The sequence below is a fragment of the Ochotona curzoniae genome, unplaced genomic scaffold (assembly GCF_017591425.1).
Source record: "Ochotona curzoniae isolate NIBS_2020 unplaced genomic scaffold, NIBS_Ocur_1.0 contig_1014, whole genome shotgun sequence".
Lineage (NCBI taxonomy): Eukaryota > Metazoa > Chordata > Mammalia > Lagomorpha > Ochotonidae > Ochotona > Ochotona curzoniae.
Genome location: NW_024464920.1, coordinates 19,309,562 through 19,328,635, shown reverse-complemented (window position 1 = coordinate 19,328,635; position 19,074 = coordinate 19,309,562). Strand labels below are relative to the sequence as shown.

Sequence of the window (19,074 nt, the reverse complement as noted above, 5' to 3'; positions counted from 1 at the left end):
TGAAGGTTCCTCAGATGTCTGAAAATGGATCTACCATATGACCCAGTTCTCCTGCTCCCAGGGATTTACCCAGACGAAATGAAATCAGCATATAATCAATATACAATCAACCAAATATGTGTCAGGTGATGACCAGATAAGGAAAAAGTAAGAAATATGCACTAAGAAATACTAATCAGCCATAAAAAAAGAATGTGGTCTTGTCTTTTGCAACTGAATGGATGCAATTGGAAGCCATTATGCTTAAAGAAACAAACCAGTTCTAAAAAGACAAATATCATGTATTTTCCCTGATCTGTAATAACTAGTAGAGAGAGTACCAACAGCTTCATGTATATGAGTGACATTGACATTCTGGAATTTCATTATTGCTTATAACCTTTCTCTATAAAGAAGTTCTTTATTATCTACTTTCTTTGTGTTGATATCTTTACCTAATTGGGTGTTGCTGCAAAATGAAATGAAATATACCATTGTGAAACACAAAGAAACAGGAAGGAGGAGAGTGGGTGAAGCATGTGGGCAGGCAGAAGGTTGAGGAGGGAAGGATTGCTGTGCTCTAAAGTCTGCATCATGAAATTTGTTCATTTCATATACATGTAAAAAAAAGAGCGTTAGAAAAGAAAATCTTATAATTTGTTCTAAAAGTCTAGAGGTGTTCATTTATTGTGTTTAAGCCTGATACACATTAGCTATTAATTAATTATTACTTGTTTCTTTTTTTTGATTGTGGTTTTTTTTTTTAGGTGTTACTAATTTTCCCAAAATATTTAGTGAAACTTCTCAGAAGCTGGTGAGTGCAGAAGCTTTCGCTCTGGCTGCAAAATATTTTTCCCCGCAGAACTTGGGAATATGTACTCCTTTTGAGCAGTTGCTTATAGCCCTTCAAGGAAAGGAGCAGCAGAGAAGTGGTATGTGTATTTACGTGTGTGTGCGAGGCCTTCTTAGGCACTTAGCAGTGATGTAGTGGTCACCGCCACCTATCTCTCCAATATAAATTAGTTTGTACCTCCAAGACTAGATTTTCTGTTGTGACCATATTAAATAGAACATATTAAAGATTTCTGCTGTTTGTTTGTTTTTGTTTTGTTTTGTTTTTGTTTTGCTACATTAGCCCTGATAAAATTTACTTCAGATAGTTCCTGATCATCAAACACAAATTTGCAGTGGTCTACTAGAGATTACCAAATCCTTCCACCTTTTTGTTACAGTAGAATTATGTTATTTATAGCCAGGATCTTTTTAGTATTTTTGTTTAGGCAGGAAGTAGGTAAGGGACAAGTGAAAAACAAATAGCAATATGGTTGATTAAAACTCAACCATGTCATAAGGTCAAGTGTAAATATATTATGTACTTAATTTAAAAAGATCAGAAGATTGATTTTCAAGAAAACCATTCCTCAAACTCAAGCTCAGAGTCAGCTATAATAATGATGAAGATGATGAATTAAGTAAATATCACATTAATAAACTAATCAGATGTCCTTTTATCATCTACAAAGGTCTTTCATATCTGTTAATTCACCTTTTTAATTTTGGAAACTTCCAAACATGCAGACAATTTGCAAAATAGCACAACAGGCCCTGTATGCTTTCAGTTAGATTCACATTTGTTAACATTTTGCTACATTTGTTATAGTTCTGTTTGCTAGGTCAATGTCTGCCAGCAGAATGGCACTTTATCCTTTGTGAAATCCACACCTCTCCAACAGAGACCATGTCTTAAAGTGCTGTCGGTGTGTTACCAAAAAGTTTCTGGCTTCCATCTACAGGACCCTGAGTAACCACCACTTACACTTGGAAAGGCCTTGTTGAAAACCCAGTTTCCCAATGAGATGATCCCAGGGTAAGCCTACATCGAGGCATTCTCAAGTGTGAGCACTGTCATATCATAATAGCCATCCCAGCCCTACATTTCAGTTCCCCACCACCCAACTCTTGCATGACTGCTGGTGTTGACTACCTTGTCATATGCTGTTTATTCATTTCAGTATATTCTCTCTCTTTTTTTAAGTTTTATTTTTATTGGACAGGCAGATTTATAGAAAAAAAAAAGGAGAAAGTTCCATTCGCTGGTTCACTCCCCAAGTGGCCACAACAGCTGTAGCTGAGCTGATTTGAAGCCAGTAGCTTCTGCCAGGTCTCCCACGTGGGTGCAGAGTTCCAAGGCTTTGGGCCATACTCTGCTGCCCTCCCAGGCCAGAAGTAGGGAGCTGGATGAGAAGTGGAGAAGCTAGGATACAAACTGGCATCCATATGGGATCCCAGCCGATGCAAGGCAAAGATTAGCTAGCCCTCAGTATAGTTTCTAATTGTAATAGTGAATACTCTAAGATGCCACCTTGTAGCACATGTGCAGTAATGGAAGTATTTTCTTGCACTGCTTAGTTTGGTGGAAACTATCCATTTATAGCTTAATGGCTACGATGTGGCTACCTTAGCTGAAAAAATTAATTTGCAGTTTTAAATGTGAAGTTAAAAACGTTTGATTAGAAATGAATTTTAGTGATTTGTAGGAATTTGTTTTGTTTATTCTTGGATACTGGTTCTGTGTATATTCTCCTTTCTTTTGGCTTGCTTTCTTACTTTCTTTTAATAGAAAATTTTTAAAAACCTTTTTATAGTCCAATTTATCAGTCATTTTCTTTGCAGTTAATTACTTTTTGCCACAAGAAGGACTCTTAGTACTCTTTTTAAAAAAAGTTGTAAGAAGAGCTTTATTTATTGAATAATAAAGGGAAGACAGGGATAGAAACAGATCTTCCATTCACTGGTTTAGTTCTCAAATGGCTGCAGTGGTTGGGATTGGGCCAAAAACTTCTTTTGGGTTTCCAGTGTTGGTGGCAACAGGCCAAGTACTTGAGCCATCTTCTGCTGCTTTTCCAGGGAGATTAGCAGGAAGCTAGGCTGGTAGAAGAACATGCAGGATTTGAGCTGGTGCTCTGGTAGGGGATGGTGGCATTGTAAATGCAGCTGCATCACAAGCCCCAACTCTTAGTAGAAGCTAGTAATCCTTCTGCTCATGTGTATTTCCAATCTGATTCATAGCAGCTAATCCTGTAAAAATCTGTTATGTGGAGACCACAATAAAATATGTGTTATCAATTTTAACTTGAAAAATAGGAATCAACTGATGATTTCTATTACGTTTTGCTTCTTTAGCAGCAGTATTTTAAATCTTTTTTATTTTCACTCAGGTGAAAATGTGAAGCCAGTTGATTTTATGAATATGAAAAAATCTCATGAAGTTCAAGCAATGTCAGAACTGATCAGTAGTATTGCTGGTTACTATGGAATAAAGCAGGTAAGACAATTTCCATATATTTTATTATCACTCAAATACCATTTTCTAGGGCTGTCGCCGTGGCCCAGCAGCTAAAGCCCTCACCTTGAATGCATCAGGATCCCATATGAGCACCAGTTCTAATCCCAGCTGCTCCACTTCCCATCCAACTCCCTGCTTGTGGCCTGGGAAAGCAGTTGAGGACGGCCCAAAGCCTTGGGACCCTGCACCCGCGTGGGAGACCCGGAAGAGCTCTGGGCTCCTGGCTCTGGATCGGCACCAACCGTTGCACTCACTTGGGGAATGAATCATTAGATGGAAGATCTTCCTGTCTGTCTTTCCTCCTTTCCTTATATCTGATTTTGTAATAAAAATAAAATCTTAAAAAATGAATTCTCATTGCACAGGAATAGAATTATTTCATTACATTTTCCATTAACTTTTAAAAATTTAACTTTTTTTTCATTTTTATTTTACACGTTACAGTTTTGGCAGGTTGAGGCTTTCTCCCTTTCCCTCTCTTTCCTGCCTCCTTGACTCCCCTCCCCAGTGTCACCATATGTTTTACAGTAACATAGTCCTTCAGCTATGGCATTCAGCTCTTATATGACTCATGACATTGTAGATGTAAGCCATTATGGAGAGTCTAGTATTTTGTTGTCAAGCTGTATTTATCAGTTGTATTGGGTGCCTCCTTTTACTCGAGAGTAGAAAGTCATCCTGCCAATCTTTGATTCCTGGTACTCTCATCTTCATTACATTCTTCATTTGTGACATTACAAGTATAAACTTATTTACCTTTGTAACTTTTTGTTTTGCATTTTGGGTGAAAGTTACCTTAAATCAGAGAAGACATATATTTGTCCTTAGGAGTTGACTTATTTCACCAAGAATAACAGGCTCCACTTGGGAACATTTTGTTGCAAATGGTAGAAATTCATTCTTTTTAATGACAGGATAGTACTCCAAGGAGTAGATTTATCAAAGTTCCATTATCCAGTCCTCTTTTAATGGGTATGTAGGTTGCTTCCATTGTTTTTGATGAATTGTTGACTGTTCGACAGTGATTATAGGGTACAGGTTGCTTTCTCATGTGTATGTATCGCCTCTTTTGAATGTATTCCTTTGGAGTAGGATTGCTGGGTCATATGGTAGATGAATTTTTAGTTGCCTGAGCACTCTCCAGACTGACTTCCATAGTGGCTAGACCATTCTACAATACCACCAACAGTATACAATACCACCACATCCTTGCCAGCAGTTGTTGTTTGTAGATTTCTGTTATGTAGGCCATTCCCACTGGTGTTAGGTGGAACTTAAGTATGGTTTTCATTATATTATCTTTATTGCTAGTGTACTAGAACATTTTTTCATATGTCTGCTAGCCATTTGTTCCTTTGGAAAAAATGCTCATTTCCTTTCCCATTTCTTAACTGGTTTATTTACTGTCATTGAGTTTCTGAAGCTCTTTATAAATCCTGGATATTAGTTCCCTATCTGTTGTGTAGTGTACAAAGATTTTCTCCCATTCTGTTGATTACCTTTTTGCTTTTTTGACTGTTTCCTTTGCTGTACAGATACTTCTTAGTTTGATGTGGTCCTTTTTTGTTTATTTTGCCAACCATCTTCTTACAAGTAGTAAACCTTTAAGTTGCCCTTGACATTGCAGTCGTGTTGCTCTGGAGAGATGGAGATACAGGGAAACCAACAAATAGAGGTCCTGTGGAATCTTAGTATGTAACCTTGTATTCATGAGTGTGGGCGAAGATGGAGTCTATAGTTAGATTGCAGCTTTTTAAAAAACATGTGTAACCCTTTGGTATTTTTCATAGAACCTTGCCAGATTGTTGATTTTACATGGAGGAGTAGTATATGGAACTGTTGTGAGTTAATCTGTTTTTATGGTACATTATTTACTGAAATTTTATTTTTGAATTGGCCTAATTCCAAACCCTGATTTTTTTTCATTCTGCATCAGTTAAAAAAAAAAAGTTTATTGAAATTCATTTGTAAATGAGAATTTTATCTTAATCCATTAAGGAATGCTTTCTGGTAAAATGAAAAGAAGAAAAACAAACAACATACTGCAATCTTTAGACATATTTTCAAGAAAAAATAAGCATGTTTACATAAACCATGAAGATTGATATGTATTCTTAAAGATTTTGCTTTCCATTTGTCTGGATAGATGTGAAGGGAGCCTCTTCTTGATGCATTTTAATGAGACTTTCTTGGATTCTTATGCAACTAGACAAAAGAACTTCTTGTAATATGTCACTGTAGTAACTGTGATTACTCTGGTTTTGTTACTGTCTTGGGCCATAGAGGAGGAGTTTTCATCAGAACTTGAGAAGGACTTGAAGCCTATGCACTAGCTGTTCCTACATCTGGGTATACATAACCATCTGGCAACTGTTGTCACGGCCGCCCTAGCAACCTAAGATCCTGAGAGTCTCAAGGATTTGTTTAATGATGGGTTTTACTTTAACTATACAACTGTTTCCTTGAGTGGCTCATATTTAACAATAGGGTTTAACTGGCTTTAAGAGTTAGCTTTAGATGTATAGGAAGATTGGATAATGATTTGTTATAACAATATTTCTGTAATTGTCTACTCATTTCTTTTTAAGATATTTTTACTTAATGTACTAATATAAAATGAACAGATTCCATGTATTACACCATATAGATTTAGAATTATAGTGATACTGCTCACCTTACCCTGCCTCTGGCTCCTGTTCCCCATTTCCGCCTTCCTCCCTTCCTTTCTTCCTTCCATCCTCCCCTCCTTCCTTCCTTTCTTTACTTTTTAATTTTTATTTATTTTTTTTATTTTTACAGTGGTTTACTTTCAATTCCTTTTTCAATCACAGGCTTACACTCCATTAGGTGAAGAATACAACAACTAACAAGCAAAAAATAAATAAATAAAGTAAGATAAACATACTCCTCAAAAATAGAGGCAAAAGCTATAAACAATAATCAGCTCTCAAAATGTCCATATCCCTTGTCTAGGTTTCATGTGTTGTTTTGCTGTTAGTCTAGGCTCTTTTTTAGCTCATATAAATTGTACTACCTGCATATCAGTTTGTACAGAAAGCTGTGCTAGAATTCTGGCTAGGGAAATGATGGGTCTGCATGTCAGTTTAAGTGAATTGCCATCTTAGTATTGAGTGTGCTATTTTACAAACATGGTGCGTATGTTTATTTAGGTCTTTTGAAATTTTTTCACTGCAATGTTTTAGCTTTCAGTATATAAATCTTGCACATCTTTGTTAAATTCTTGGGCATTCTGTTTTCATGCTATTTTTGTTTAGTTGTCTTATTCTTTCACTATATGGTGTATATTCCAACTGTTTGTGGCTGCTTTCTGTTGATTTTGAGCCATCATGTATCGCACAGTATACCTACTTTTTCTGTTAGCTTTTATGTATATTCTTAGAAATTTCTGAGTGCATAATCATGTAGTTTATTATTGAGGACACTTTCCTTTTTCCCTTCAACTACTTGTCTTTTACTTCTCTTGTTGTAACTTGCAAGAAAACTCAAAATCACAAAAGTGATTTTCAGTAGGAATAAAAAAGTTGGAATGAAAGAACAAGCATAAGCAGATTGTATAAATTGTTGTACTTGCTTGTTTATTTGGGTTTACAAACAACTGCTTTCTGCTACCAGTTATTAAAATTTCTTTAATTTAATTTGTTTTCCTTTTTATAGGTAATCGACTTGGGTTCTGGTAAAGGCTATCTAAGCTCCTTTTTGTCGCTGAAGTATGGCTTAAAAGTTTATGGAATTGATTCCTCAAATACTAATACTCACGGAGCTAAGGAGAGAAACAGGAAATTGAAGAGGCGTTGGAAATCCCATCATCCTCAGTCAAGATTGGATGTCAATGGAACCACATTACAAACATCAAGAGGAACAACAGAGCAAAGTGAAATGAACTACAGAGCAGATATTGAGGACGTTTGTAGCATCAGACCAGCAAATAAAGACAAAACAGCAACTTCAGATTGTTTTCCAGCTGTTTCAGATTCTGTAATTTCTAACATCAGAAAACAAATGGAACACCTATGTACTCAACCACATTTAGAAGAAAATTGTTTGGAAAATGATTTTTCTCTTATAAACCTTTTCCCTATTAATGAAACAGAGGCTGCTTCTTCATCCAAAGGACCCAGCAAAGGAAAGGAAATGCCGGAAACAAGTCACGGGAGAAGAAATACGACGGCAAAGTCAAATGACTCAAATATATATTCACCTTTAACTTCTTTTATCACTGCTGATTCAGAACTACATAGCATTATTGAAGATCTTGAGGTAATTTCTCTTTTAAATTTCTCAGTTTAATTTGAAAATGTTTTAAACATAGAATTCAATTTATGAGTGCATTTAACATCTGTTAAGTTGTATTTGATCACATTGATCTAAAAAGAGTATGATAATAAGATGTTAAACAGGAGGCTGGCACGGTAGTGTAGTAGCTAAATCTTCACCTGGCAACCTCCAGGGTCCCATTATGGAAACCAGTTCTGATCCCAACAGCCCCACTTCCCAGCCAGCTCCCTGCCTGTGGCCAGGGAAAACAGTCAAGAAGGGCTAAAGCCTTGGGACCCTGCACCCATAAGGGAGACCTGGAAGAAGCTCCTGGCTCCTGGCTTTGGATCAGCTCAGTTCCGGCTGTTGCAGCCACATGGGGAAAAAACAGTGGATAAAGCTCTTTTTCTCTGTAAATCTGACTTTCCAATACAAAATAAATAAATCTGAAAAAAAATGTTAAATAAGCCTTTATTAGTCGACAGCTACTAAAATGTAAGGAAAGCACATTTTAGAGTATCCTCTGCTAATTTTAGTTCTTGTAAATCAAATACATGTACAAGAACAATAGCTGAGTATTTAACTCACTTTGCAATTTAGAGATTGTTTAGTATGATGCAAGAAAGTTTTGCAATTTTAATTTAAACTTGAGGTAAAGACATATTTAGGGCAAGGTTATATTCAGTGTATCCTTAGTGACCAAATAGGTGACTTCCTGAGCTAGAATTGCTTCTGAGTATTCGTTAAAGTTTCAACTTTTTCTAAATTATAGGAGTATATAAGTGAGATACCATCGATCTTCAGCTCAGGTAGTGTTGTATGCTACAGCAATATTCTGTGGGAGTCCCTCCTCCAACTCATTGTCTGTAAATACAAGATAGCTTTTAGAGTTGCCTTATTCTACTCTTTTTTAAATTTTCAAAAATTCTTCACCAAAGAAATGAATAAGTAAAAGGTAGTCCTTGCCTGATAGCTGACCAAATTATTTTACATTTTTTTAATGAAAAATTTCTTAGCAGATGATTTTGGGTAGTACTAAAGTAAAAAGAACAAGTTAATTTTCACTAAATGGCTTTTCTCGTATGTGAAATCAATAATTTGGATATTCTTAATATTTTGGTAGATTTAATAACCCTAAATACCTTAAACTAACTTTCAAAAAGAAAGAAATGGAGATGGAGGGGAATCCCTTGACAAAACCATATTATGGAAAATAACAATAAAAAGCAAAAATAAAAGAAAAACTTGTAGTACACATTGTTACTTTTCAATTTTATTAAAATCTGGTTGAAACTGTATGAACAAAATTATATCCAAAGTCTTGTAAAATGATCTACAATCAGTAAGATGCTGGAAGAATGCTTATTGCATTTCATAATGCATCAACGTTTAATAACTGGAATTTCATATACACTTCGCGTATTCTGTCAATGAATCCCCACACAATTTGTAAATATTTACTGCTGGGATAAACTTGTGATTGTTTTGTCTTTTAGTGGCAACTTGCTAATGTTATTGACTATTCCTACTTGATAAATATGTGAATAGGGAGATTAAATGTATCTATATTGTCTTTAAGGAATATTCAATTAATTTTAGAGAGAAGTTACACATTTTTATGTGTAACATTTTAGCTTATAAATAATGCTGTTTTAGAACATTTAATCATAAAGAAGGCTATATGACTTTACAATCCTCTACAAACTATGCTTTGAAAAGAATCGTGGTTGAAGCAACTAAGTATTCCATACAGAATACAATATGCACTTGTGACTGAACTGGAATTTAAACCCAGAGTCTGTTAGATGTTGGCTCTGCATTACATCTGGATTACATGGGATGAGCTGACATTTTTAATTAAATAATATTTAAACGAAGCAGTTGTATTCAGAAAGTAGTTATCAAGAAATACTTGAGCTACAAGTTAATATTTCTGTCATTTATAATATAACGTAAATGATAATGATAACATAGAATACATATGCTTATTTTTTGCATGCCAAAGATTTTACTTACCATCATTTACGTGAATTATCTTACTTAACATCTTGCTCAAGATTTGTTAATTTCAGTGAAATAAGCTAATTCCAAAAGGACAAATTGTGTTCTCTCTGACAAAAGGCAACCTTCAAACAAAATATATGATAAATAGACAAAATAGGTAAACACGTATAGCTGTATTTACATATATTGACCAAAGGAACTGCGTAGTGGAGACTAGTATACTGGGAACACTCCCAAGGAAGCTGCTGTTAAATATATGTTGATAATAGGATGCTGGAATTTCTACCATCGTTTATACCTGCAATGTCATGATGTGCTCAAATACCAGAATGTTGACTTGTTGCTGTTGCTGAACAACTATAACTATTGCAATAATATGGGAGAAAATGGAGGGCGGAAGGGGAAAGCTCTGTGCCTCTGGAACCATATCATAAAAACACTAATAGTAAAAAATGTGTTAATTGTGACAGAAGAAGAAACAGAGCAAGAGAGACTTTTTGCATCTGCTGATGATCCCCCAAATGCGTGTAAATGCCAGGGTTTTACCAGGTCAAAATTAGGAACCTGACACTCCATTCCGGTCTTCTATTCCTGTAGCCCAAGCACTTTCACCATCATCTAGTGCTTTCCTAGAGGCATTAGCCCAAAGCTAATCAGAAACAGAGGTCTGAGACTGAATAAGTACCATGCCAGAGATAGGAAGGTAGTAAATTTAACTCTAGGGTGATTGCTATGTTGAGCATTTGAGCCAGTATACACCTGTGTAAATACATTTTAAATAGGTTGTGGAAATTTTAAGAAATATTTTATAGAAGATTTTTTGCCAAAAGTTCATATTTTAAAAATCAGAGCCTTAAAGAGAGAAAAATTAAATGAGCTCCAATTCTGTGCTTCAACTCGAAAATGCTGTAATAACCAAGACCGGGCTAGGGTTGGAGCGGGAATCTGGAAACTCAATCCAGGGCTCCCTGATGGTTGGTGGAGCCCAGCCTTATTAACTATTCCACTACTTCCACAGTCTGAATTCTCTGCAGAGTGTATCAAACTCTTATACAGTGATATTGAATATGGGCATCTTTCCTGGTATTTTAGCTGCCAGGCTAATGCCCGCCTCTAGAAGAAAAATGTTTATATTGAATTTCATACTGCAATATTTTATACAAAGCATAAGTGAAGAAGGAAGCAAGAATGCAGAAGTTAGCTCAGTAGTTTTGCTGTCAGTTATTTTGCCTACAGTAAATAATTATTCATTATAGGAATTTAAAAAATGCTTCTCGATAGAATCTTATAATTGTGCATATATTCCTGAGCTTTTAATATTTTATCCTGAGTTTATCTCTCCTTTTAACTGCCAGTATTTGTTTTCCTTCTTATCTGTAAAGGATTGTTTGCTGGTAGGCCTTCATACCTGTGGTGATCTTGCTCCAAATACTCTGCGAATATTTGCTTCCAACTCTGAAATCAAAGGCGTTTGCAGTGTGGGTTGTTGCTACCACCTCCTATCTGAAGAGTTTGAAAACCAACCCAAAGGTACAAAGTTCTCCATGCATCGTGATCTTTATTCATTGGAGCGTATTAGCTCTTGTCTATTTCTACCTCTTTTTGAGCATTACTGTGATTTGAATTTATACTTTGGATGACATATCATTTTCCTGCAGTTTTTATTTTACAGTATTGAAATCTGATATAACATCTCTGTTTTGTTATACTTTTTTTTAATATATAGTTTTAATCTGTGTGCTGGAGATTTTGAAAATTTTAAGTAGTGTGTAGTGTGTAGGAATTTTGTTTAAAAATACTTCTGGGGGTGTATATTTCCTGAGATGAGAAAACATCTGTCTTGAATAGAGTCCTAAGCTTTCCTTTCACTTGCACTGTCTTTCCGCTTTCAGAATGGACTTCGATAATTCACAGGCAAACATTCCTGTGTTGCATTTTGTAGAACCAGCATCTGAGGATTTTAGAACACTGCAAAATGATGTGACCACATTAAAATATTTGTATTCAAACTTAAATAGCTACACTCAGAAAGGGCTCAAAGGAACCAAGTATTAGGTTGGCAGTGTCTCTATGAGAGGAGCTCCTTTATTAGCTGAGCTGATCCATTACTGAGTAGTTCCCCCGCCTTTGGTTTTCTCAGATATGTGATGAGATTCTCTAGTTGATTCTCATTATTTTTATGACAACGAGGTCATTGATACAGTTTTCTGGTTCTTTAATTAGTAATGGAATCAGCAAAAGTTGCTTGCTAAGGTTAAAAAACATAAGGTAATGACTGTTTATTCACGTGCCTGTTCTTTTTGTATTAGTCTTCGGGTACCTTTTCTAGCATATTGTTGCATTTAAGTTTCGCAGCTTTTATTACCCATGCACTCTGAGTAAAATGAATTAAATATTAGAGACGTCTTTAATGTGCTTGAAAGGAAAAGGAAGATTACTGTCTCCAGATATTTCATCCAACACATGACTTTCCTGCCAAGGGAAGTTTGTATATACATAAAAGTCTCCAGTATAGATTCTGGTTTTTATTCAGCTGTGTATCTTAGGTCTTGGTTTGTACATTGTCGGAAGGTGATTGATGCATGTGTGTCCCTGTGACCTACAAAGGAAACTGGCTGGACTTCCTAGCACTGACTTCACCCAGCTTTGTGGGTATTTTTGTGCAATGAAAGGCGGAAAGATCTCTTCCCCTCCCTCACCCTGTCTTGCTCCTCCCATTGCTTTCTCTTCTGCTCTGCCTTTAAAGCAAAAAAAAAAAAAAATTTTTAAAGAAAAGACATCATTTAAAACCAAAGCATCATTGATGTTAACAGTTAAACAATGCATCCCTGAAAACTTGAAATTAACACACTTGAGAGTTTAACTTTTTAGAAAAGCAAAAAAATAAGAATAACTAAGGAAGGTGTGAATTGGGCAGGGGTTTATAATGCATAAATACCCCCAGTCTATTAGAAGTCAAGAATCCAGAGATAAATGAGAAGGGTGGAAAGAAGCGTAATGGGGAGAGTAGAGCAAACCTGGCTTCCGGTGCAGTTTGGCTCAGCCACAGACCGCTACATCTCAAAGCCATATGGAAAGGGTGATTTACTCAGTTCTCTCTTTCCCACATTCCATCGCCATTTTTTTTCTCACTGTATGTTTGAGGTAGTAAAAAGGAGACGATATGAATCATTTATTGTGGTTTGTTTAACAGCATTTCTCAACTTTGGCTGACCAGTTTAACCAAATTTGACACTTTTAATATTTAGATGCCTGGGACCTGCCTCTGATCTAATGAATTATAATCTGTAAGTTGTAAGAGTTGAATGTACTAATTTTGAAAATGCTGATTTGGTAATCCTAGTAAACAGCATGAGTGAAAGCAAGATATTTGTTATGATGATGTATGAAAACCTTTAATATTCTGAAAGATAATATGTATAAATGTTTCCAACACTATCTCTTGCCATTTCAACTTCTCTCATGCAAAGATGGGTTGATGCCAGTTGACAAGTTCAAACTAAAGGCTGAACCTAGAGGGCCCACAGGTAGATCAAAATACAAAGAGTTGGAGTATTAGTTCTGCACAAAGTCCTTAAAATTAGAGATCATAATGACAGTGTAGGGAAACCAAACAGGTGTAACAGGGCAGAAAGAGGGCCTTTAGTAGGGAATGAAGTTATGAGTTAAAAGATAGACAAATCAGGGAAGTGTTGTACAACAAGCAGGACATGTCCAGGAGTATTATGGGCGTTATTATAATTTGATCAGCTTATCTTGATTGATTAGCTCTGTGTGTGTGTGTGTGTGCGCACGTGTGCCTGACAGCTGATTCTGGCAAATAGAATTCTAGGTTTTTTTAAGCCACAACTCTTTTGACAGATGGAATGTAAGTGTAGCTTTAATTTGCACATATTATCTGTAATGTTTAGGTCCTAGTATTTCTTAATGAAATGGAAATCTTCCACTGTGTAATTTGATCAAAATATTAAAATCAGTGACTTACTGAGCAAGAAGTTAAGAGCATAGTGTTAAAATACATTTCCTGTCATACACTAAGTGGAACATTGCATAAATTCTGTCTCTCAGTGATTCAGGGTGTTGTGTCTCCTTCCCTTCATGTCTTACACACCTGCCTATCATCCTCATTTTATTGCACAACTGGTTTTTACATTTGAATCAGGTTGGAAATTAGTGTTAGAGAGCTAAGAGGGTAATTTTACCTTGACTGCATGGTTATATGAGCGTTTCAGAGACTAGGAGGTAGAGAGAGAGTAAAGGAAAAGTGGTCTTTTGGGGCGGGGTTACATGAGGTAGGTGGATATTGCTGCTTGGTTGACCTTAATAGAAGCCTCTACTAGAAGCAGCTGTTGTCTCAAGGCAGCCATTTGTGGCAGGTGTCCTTCTTTCCCCACACCTTCTAGCCCAGCACCAGGGAGTCTTCTGGTATATATATTGTTTGTGCACTCTTAAGTAATGCAGAACAACGGAGTCACATAGCAATGGTATAACCTTTGAAAGCCTACTGCCTAACTTCATGTTTGCCTGGTCTTACTATGATAGAAGATAGTAAGCTGATCCTCTCACAAATACTTCCATTTACTTTTGTATGGTTCTGTTTCATTTTGTTCTAATTAGCAGAAGGTGACAGACCATTGTTTGGTGACATCTTTTAATCTCATGCCAGCATTTGTGATACCTATGCAAGTATAGATCGTTTCTCATCCTCAGGGCAGAGAGTGGGTACATAATCTTCTTTGTCATTGAATTTTGAAGATTGGCTCCATTGCTTTAAATTCAGAGGTACTGGAATTGGAAATGGTGCCTAAAGGTTGGAGAAAAATGTCTGAGCTCTTTTATAAAAACACATTCTTTTAAGATAAGATATTATCAGGGCTGATATTGTTGCACAGTGCGCTACACTTGTTACTTGGACAGGGCACAGATTATATTAGAGAGCCTACTCCTGGTTTTTCCACTTCTAATCTAATTTCCTGCTAATTCACCTAGGAAAACCAGGAGATGATGGGCCAGGTGCGTGTGTGGGAGACCTGAGTGAAGTTACTGACTCTAGGCTTTGACCTGGTCCAGCCGGTGCTACTGCAGGCATGTAGGGAGTAAACCAGAAAATGGAAAGTCTCTCTCTTCCTGGTCTCTCTCTCTCTCTGCCTTCACATAAATAAATAATTTAACATTGAAAGCTTATCTTATATTTCTAGACTTTCAACTGTTGAGCATATGCTAAAAATTTTTAAGTAAACATGAACTTAAGCATATCTACATTAAATTATTTATTGTGTCATGTGGCATTTAGTGATGAATTTCGTTTCTAGTGGCAGTAAATAATCTCATAACAACATTCATAAAATTGTATTTTCAGTAAAGGTGTTACTTTTTGCTTCATATGATATACATTTTATTAAATATCTGTTTTTCTTTTATATGTTTTCAGTGCTGATATTTTGTCTCCTTTCAAAACAGTGTGCTTTTGATTTTCATTTCCAACAGTGTTAATTAGAGGTGAGATTTTTCTGAAAGTCATCCTGTTATAGTTCAGCTGGATCCTGTATAAATTAAGTAATATATATTTTTAACCATTGTTGATTAACAAAATATGAGGAAACCTGCACAGACTAAGAAAAATTGAAACCTCCAACCGGCACTGTGGTATAATGGGCTAATAATCTTCCACGCTGTGGAGCCGATGTGCCATATGGGTAGTATTAGATCAGTTTATGTTAGAATGCTATAGTCCTCAAATACAGTGTCTGGTCAAGTTGAACTTGTATTGCATAACCCTACAGGGGTTGTGGTATAAATGATAAAGTCTATGTTTAGGCAGTTCTGGTGTCCTGGAATCTCATAATTTGAGACTGCAAAATTGGCTACTAAATGTAGCTAGGGTAGAATTCAAGATGCATGTTAAGATTGTTAAGAGGAATAGGGCATAATAAGAAGTGATTCAGACTGATTCATAGTTTACGCTTTTTAGCTGAGTAGGAGATGGTGTAACTCCCATGATGGTAAGCATGAAGGATGGACCACATTTTGGGTGACAGTTTCAGTATGTTTACCTTGACTTCGCTTTTTATGAGCAATTGTATTTTGGAAAAGTCTTATATGGAATGGAATTATTACGACTTAAGCACATAGGATTTATTTTTCTCATATTTTCAAAGGTGGTAGCCAACCTTGGTTTTTATGGTCCAAGTAAGGGCTAAAGTATCTGCAGTTTTATTGGCCTTTTACTTATGGGCACATAATAATTGCTGCTTCTGTGTCCATTGCAGTGCAGATGAAATGAAATGCAAAGATGAAAGCATTTCTTCCATTAGAGGAAGCATCCTTGAATTTCCCTGGAAATTCTACCCAATTACTTGCTTTTCTCCATGTTAGCCTGTCTAAAAAGCTAAGAAATATCACCTAGGTGAGTGTGTCACAGTGCAAAGGAAGTCAAGATGCTTGGAACACCAAAGGGAAACAGAGCAGGCAGCGGTGTTCTGCCCCGGAGTCTGTGTCTGTCTGTATAATGTTCATGCATATGTGGAGTCCTGGAAGGAAGAAAGGAGAAGTATCATTTATGAAAAGATGTGAAAGTATCCATTGCCCTCTTCTCTTTGCTTATATCATTCACCGTGGTTTAGCAGAGCAGGCGTCATCCAGCCATCCAGCTAGAGTTCCTGTTTCTCAGTAACAGAGTTCACATCAGAGCAACGTGAACCATTATACATTTAAAGGAATGCTGCTTGTTTCTTTTTTCTTCATTTTCCTGTACTGATTATAGACTAGCAGTAGCCTTGATAGAAAAGTTGATAGCAGAGCTACCCTTCTTAAATGAGTCTCTGAATATACATTCTATGCTGTCTCCCTATGGACCGTGACAAGAGAAATGGATTGTCTTAGTTATGAACCTGTGTTCTGAACTGAAAAGAAAGGTTTTATCCTAAATGCTTTTCCTTAATGCAGAACTGTCACTTTGAGACTGTATTAAGAATGTGGACCAAGCCCCTAATAATAGACAGGTAAGAAATTATATATCATTTATGTGTAAAGGAAGGAGAATGTATTAAATGCCACAAGAGCTATTTCGGCCAAATGGCAAATTCTTTTTCTGTCGTGAAAGCAGGAACCACTTTACATAGGTAGTGACCTTTGCGTTCAGGACATAAACGTATGATGAGCAGTGCAAAGCTAGAGAGGAGCATTCCAAGTCTAAGCAATATCTTAGTCCTTTAGTGCCACTACAAAAAAAGTAGTTTAAAAATGACAGAAAATAATTTCTCATGCTGCTGAGTCTGAGAAATCTAAAATCGGGAGCACAGGCAAGCTTGGTGTCTGCGTGGAGCCTTATGGCTCGGCTTCCAGCACAGTACTTCTTGTGATGTCATCCGGACGGACTAACGGAAGAGTACAGCGGTCGAGTGCCCGTATCCTGTGGTCCTTTCATTGATTTTGAAAAATTGCTTTTATTTATTTAAAGAAAGAATGACAGAGTTTCAGAGTTTCTTCTCATCATTATTACTTCAGAATGAACAAAAAGCTTGCAAATATCTACATATTAGTGGCAAAGTTTTATTTCACTTTTAATCGTAAAACATGACTACAAAGACTGTAGAACGTGTTTCTGACAAAAATATATTTGTTGTCTTGATTTTAGTAGTAGTTTCATGTTATCTTGATTAGGACCCATAAGAAGAAATGTATTACATACCTATGATATATTGAGATAGATTAGTAGCAGTGTTACTTATATTTTATTTTCAATAATATTTTGAAAATTTGTTATGATTAGTATTCATTCATTGGGATATTTTTTGATTTCCCGAAGTTTTTATTTTTCCTGGACTGTACTTTGTACCAAAATATTCACCACTGCTTTAAAAAATACTATGCCTGTCACAGTTCCTGGCCCATGAAGGGTGGCATTGGTGGATGAGTGGATAAAATAATGTTTTTTTTTTTAAAAAAACAGCATATCCAACATTAGGGATTTAGAAAACAGCTGGAGTATGACTAGGAAATCTGAGACATCGTCTATTTATCTGTCTGTGTATCTGTAGAAAGTAAACAAATTCCATATATATTTTTTTATTTTGTTTTTCCTGATCTTTGCATAGTTGAAAAGGGTGCATGCCTGTGTGGACCACTGATTAGAGTAGGAAGGGCCAAGGGCTAGGACAAAGTGAGTGAGAGGATTTGTTTCCAATTTTCTTTTTCTTCCTGTATCTGGGGGAATGAGAGAGAGAAGGGGAGAATCTGCACCCAACTTCCTAACCATATCAGTACCCAGGAATGGTGGACAGCTGTGTCATCCCTGGATCCCCAATGTGGAGCATGTTCTGAGGATTCTGCACAAGTGGTTTTGATAGTTCTGGAATGCTTAGATTTTGTTGCTCCAAGGATGAGGAAATCTTTCATAGGTCTGGAATCTCCACTCATTATACTTGCTGTTTCGTCTTGGCAGGGAGAGTTGTCCAATTTGTTCTGCTCTCGATCCTTTGCTGTGTTACTAGATGTCCTCTGCAGGCCCCCAGTGGACTGCCATATCCCCCTGTGCCTCTGGGCATGCCATCCACTGCACCACCTTCAGTAATTGAGGAGGCCCAGTTCTGCCTCATGCACTCCATACTCAGATCACAGATCCTGCGATTCTCCCCATGATTGGAGTTCTGAGTCTAGTGGTTCTGTTGGGAGTGTGGATGGGTCTTCAAAGAAACCTCACCTGAGCTGACCACAGACATGACGCCTGTCCGTGCTTGCCAGTACAGGGTCCAGCTCAGACTGTCACCCACATCGTATACACACACTGGTGGTTGCCATTGTTGGGTCAGTTCTTTCTCCGGCCACATCCCTTGTGCAAACCTGTGATGCTGTGACCCAGCCTAACCCTGTCCACCACCCAATCAGCCCTCATGTAACCAGTGGAAATTGCAGCCCAGTTGGAGCAACTCCATATATCCCCCACCATGACTACCCCCAAACCCAGTTCCTGTGTGTGTGCTGGTATGTGCAGCAGATGGGTCTGGTCTATCCCACATCCCGCTCTACTTTTGTACAGATCAGTGAGTGCTACAGCCTAGCTCAGCCCAAGTGACCGCACTGTCCGGTCCACACTTAAGCTGGTTGGTGTTGCTGTCTGTAAAACTAGATCCACCACCAGCCCTGGTTCTCATGTTCACAGGTGGGAGTTGCAAGCCATCAGAGAAGTACCCACAGTTTTCCTACTGGGCCCACTCCCAGTCCCAGATCTTGCACTGTCCAGGTGGTTCTACAGTCTAGCTCAACAGGGTTTGTCCCCATTCCCAGCACTTGCCAGCAATTGCTGCAGCAAAGCCTGACCAGCCTCCACTTACTCTGGGTCATGCATACACCAGTGCATATAGTCAGCCCAGACTGGCACCCATGCCAACCCAGCTGACATGCCAATGGAAGCTGTAGCCATGACTAGCCTACTCTGGCCTGGGTCCAGTTCTTATGCTTACTAGTAGGAG

The 19,074-nt window shown here is 37.2% G+C and overlaps 1 protein-coding gene across 1 annotated transcript in view; it reads left to right on the top strand.

Moving 5' to 3' along the window:
* METTL25 (methyltransferase like 25) overlaps positions 1-19,074 on the top strand; it is a 62,757-nt gene that overhangs the window by 11,650 nt on the left and 32,033 nt on the right. Inside the window, exons 2-6 of the mRNA XM_040981152.1 lie at positions 747-911; positions 3,198-3,304; positions 7,001-7,603; positions 10,987-11,134; positions 14,150-14,152. Of these exons, the coding sequence (XP_040837086.1) occupies positions 747-911; positions 3,198-3,304; positions 7,001-7,603; positions 10,987-11,134; positions 14,150-14,152 (1,026 nt within the window). The remainder of the gene's footprint in view (positions 1-746; positions 912-3,197; positions 3,305-7,000; positions 7,604-10,986; positions 11,135-14,149; positions 14,153-19,074) is intronic.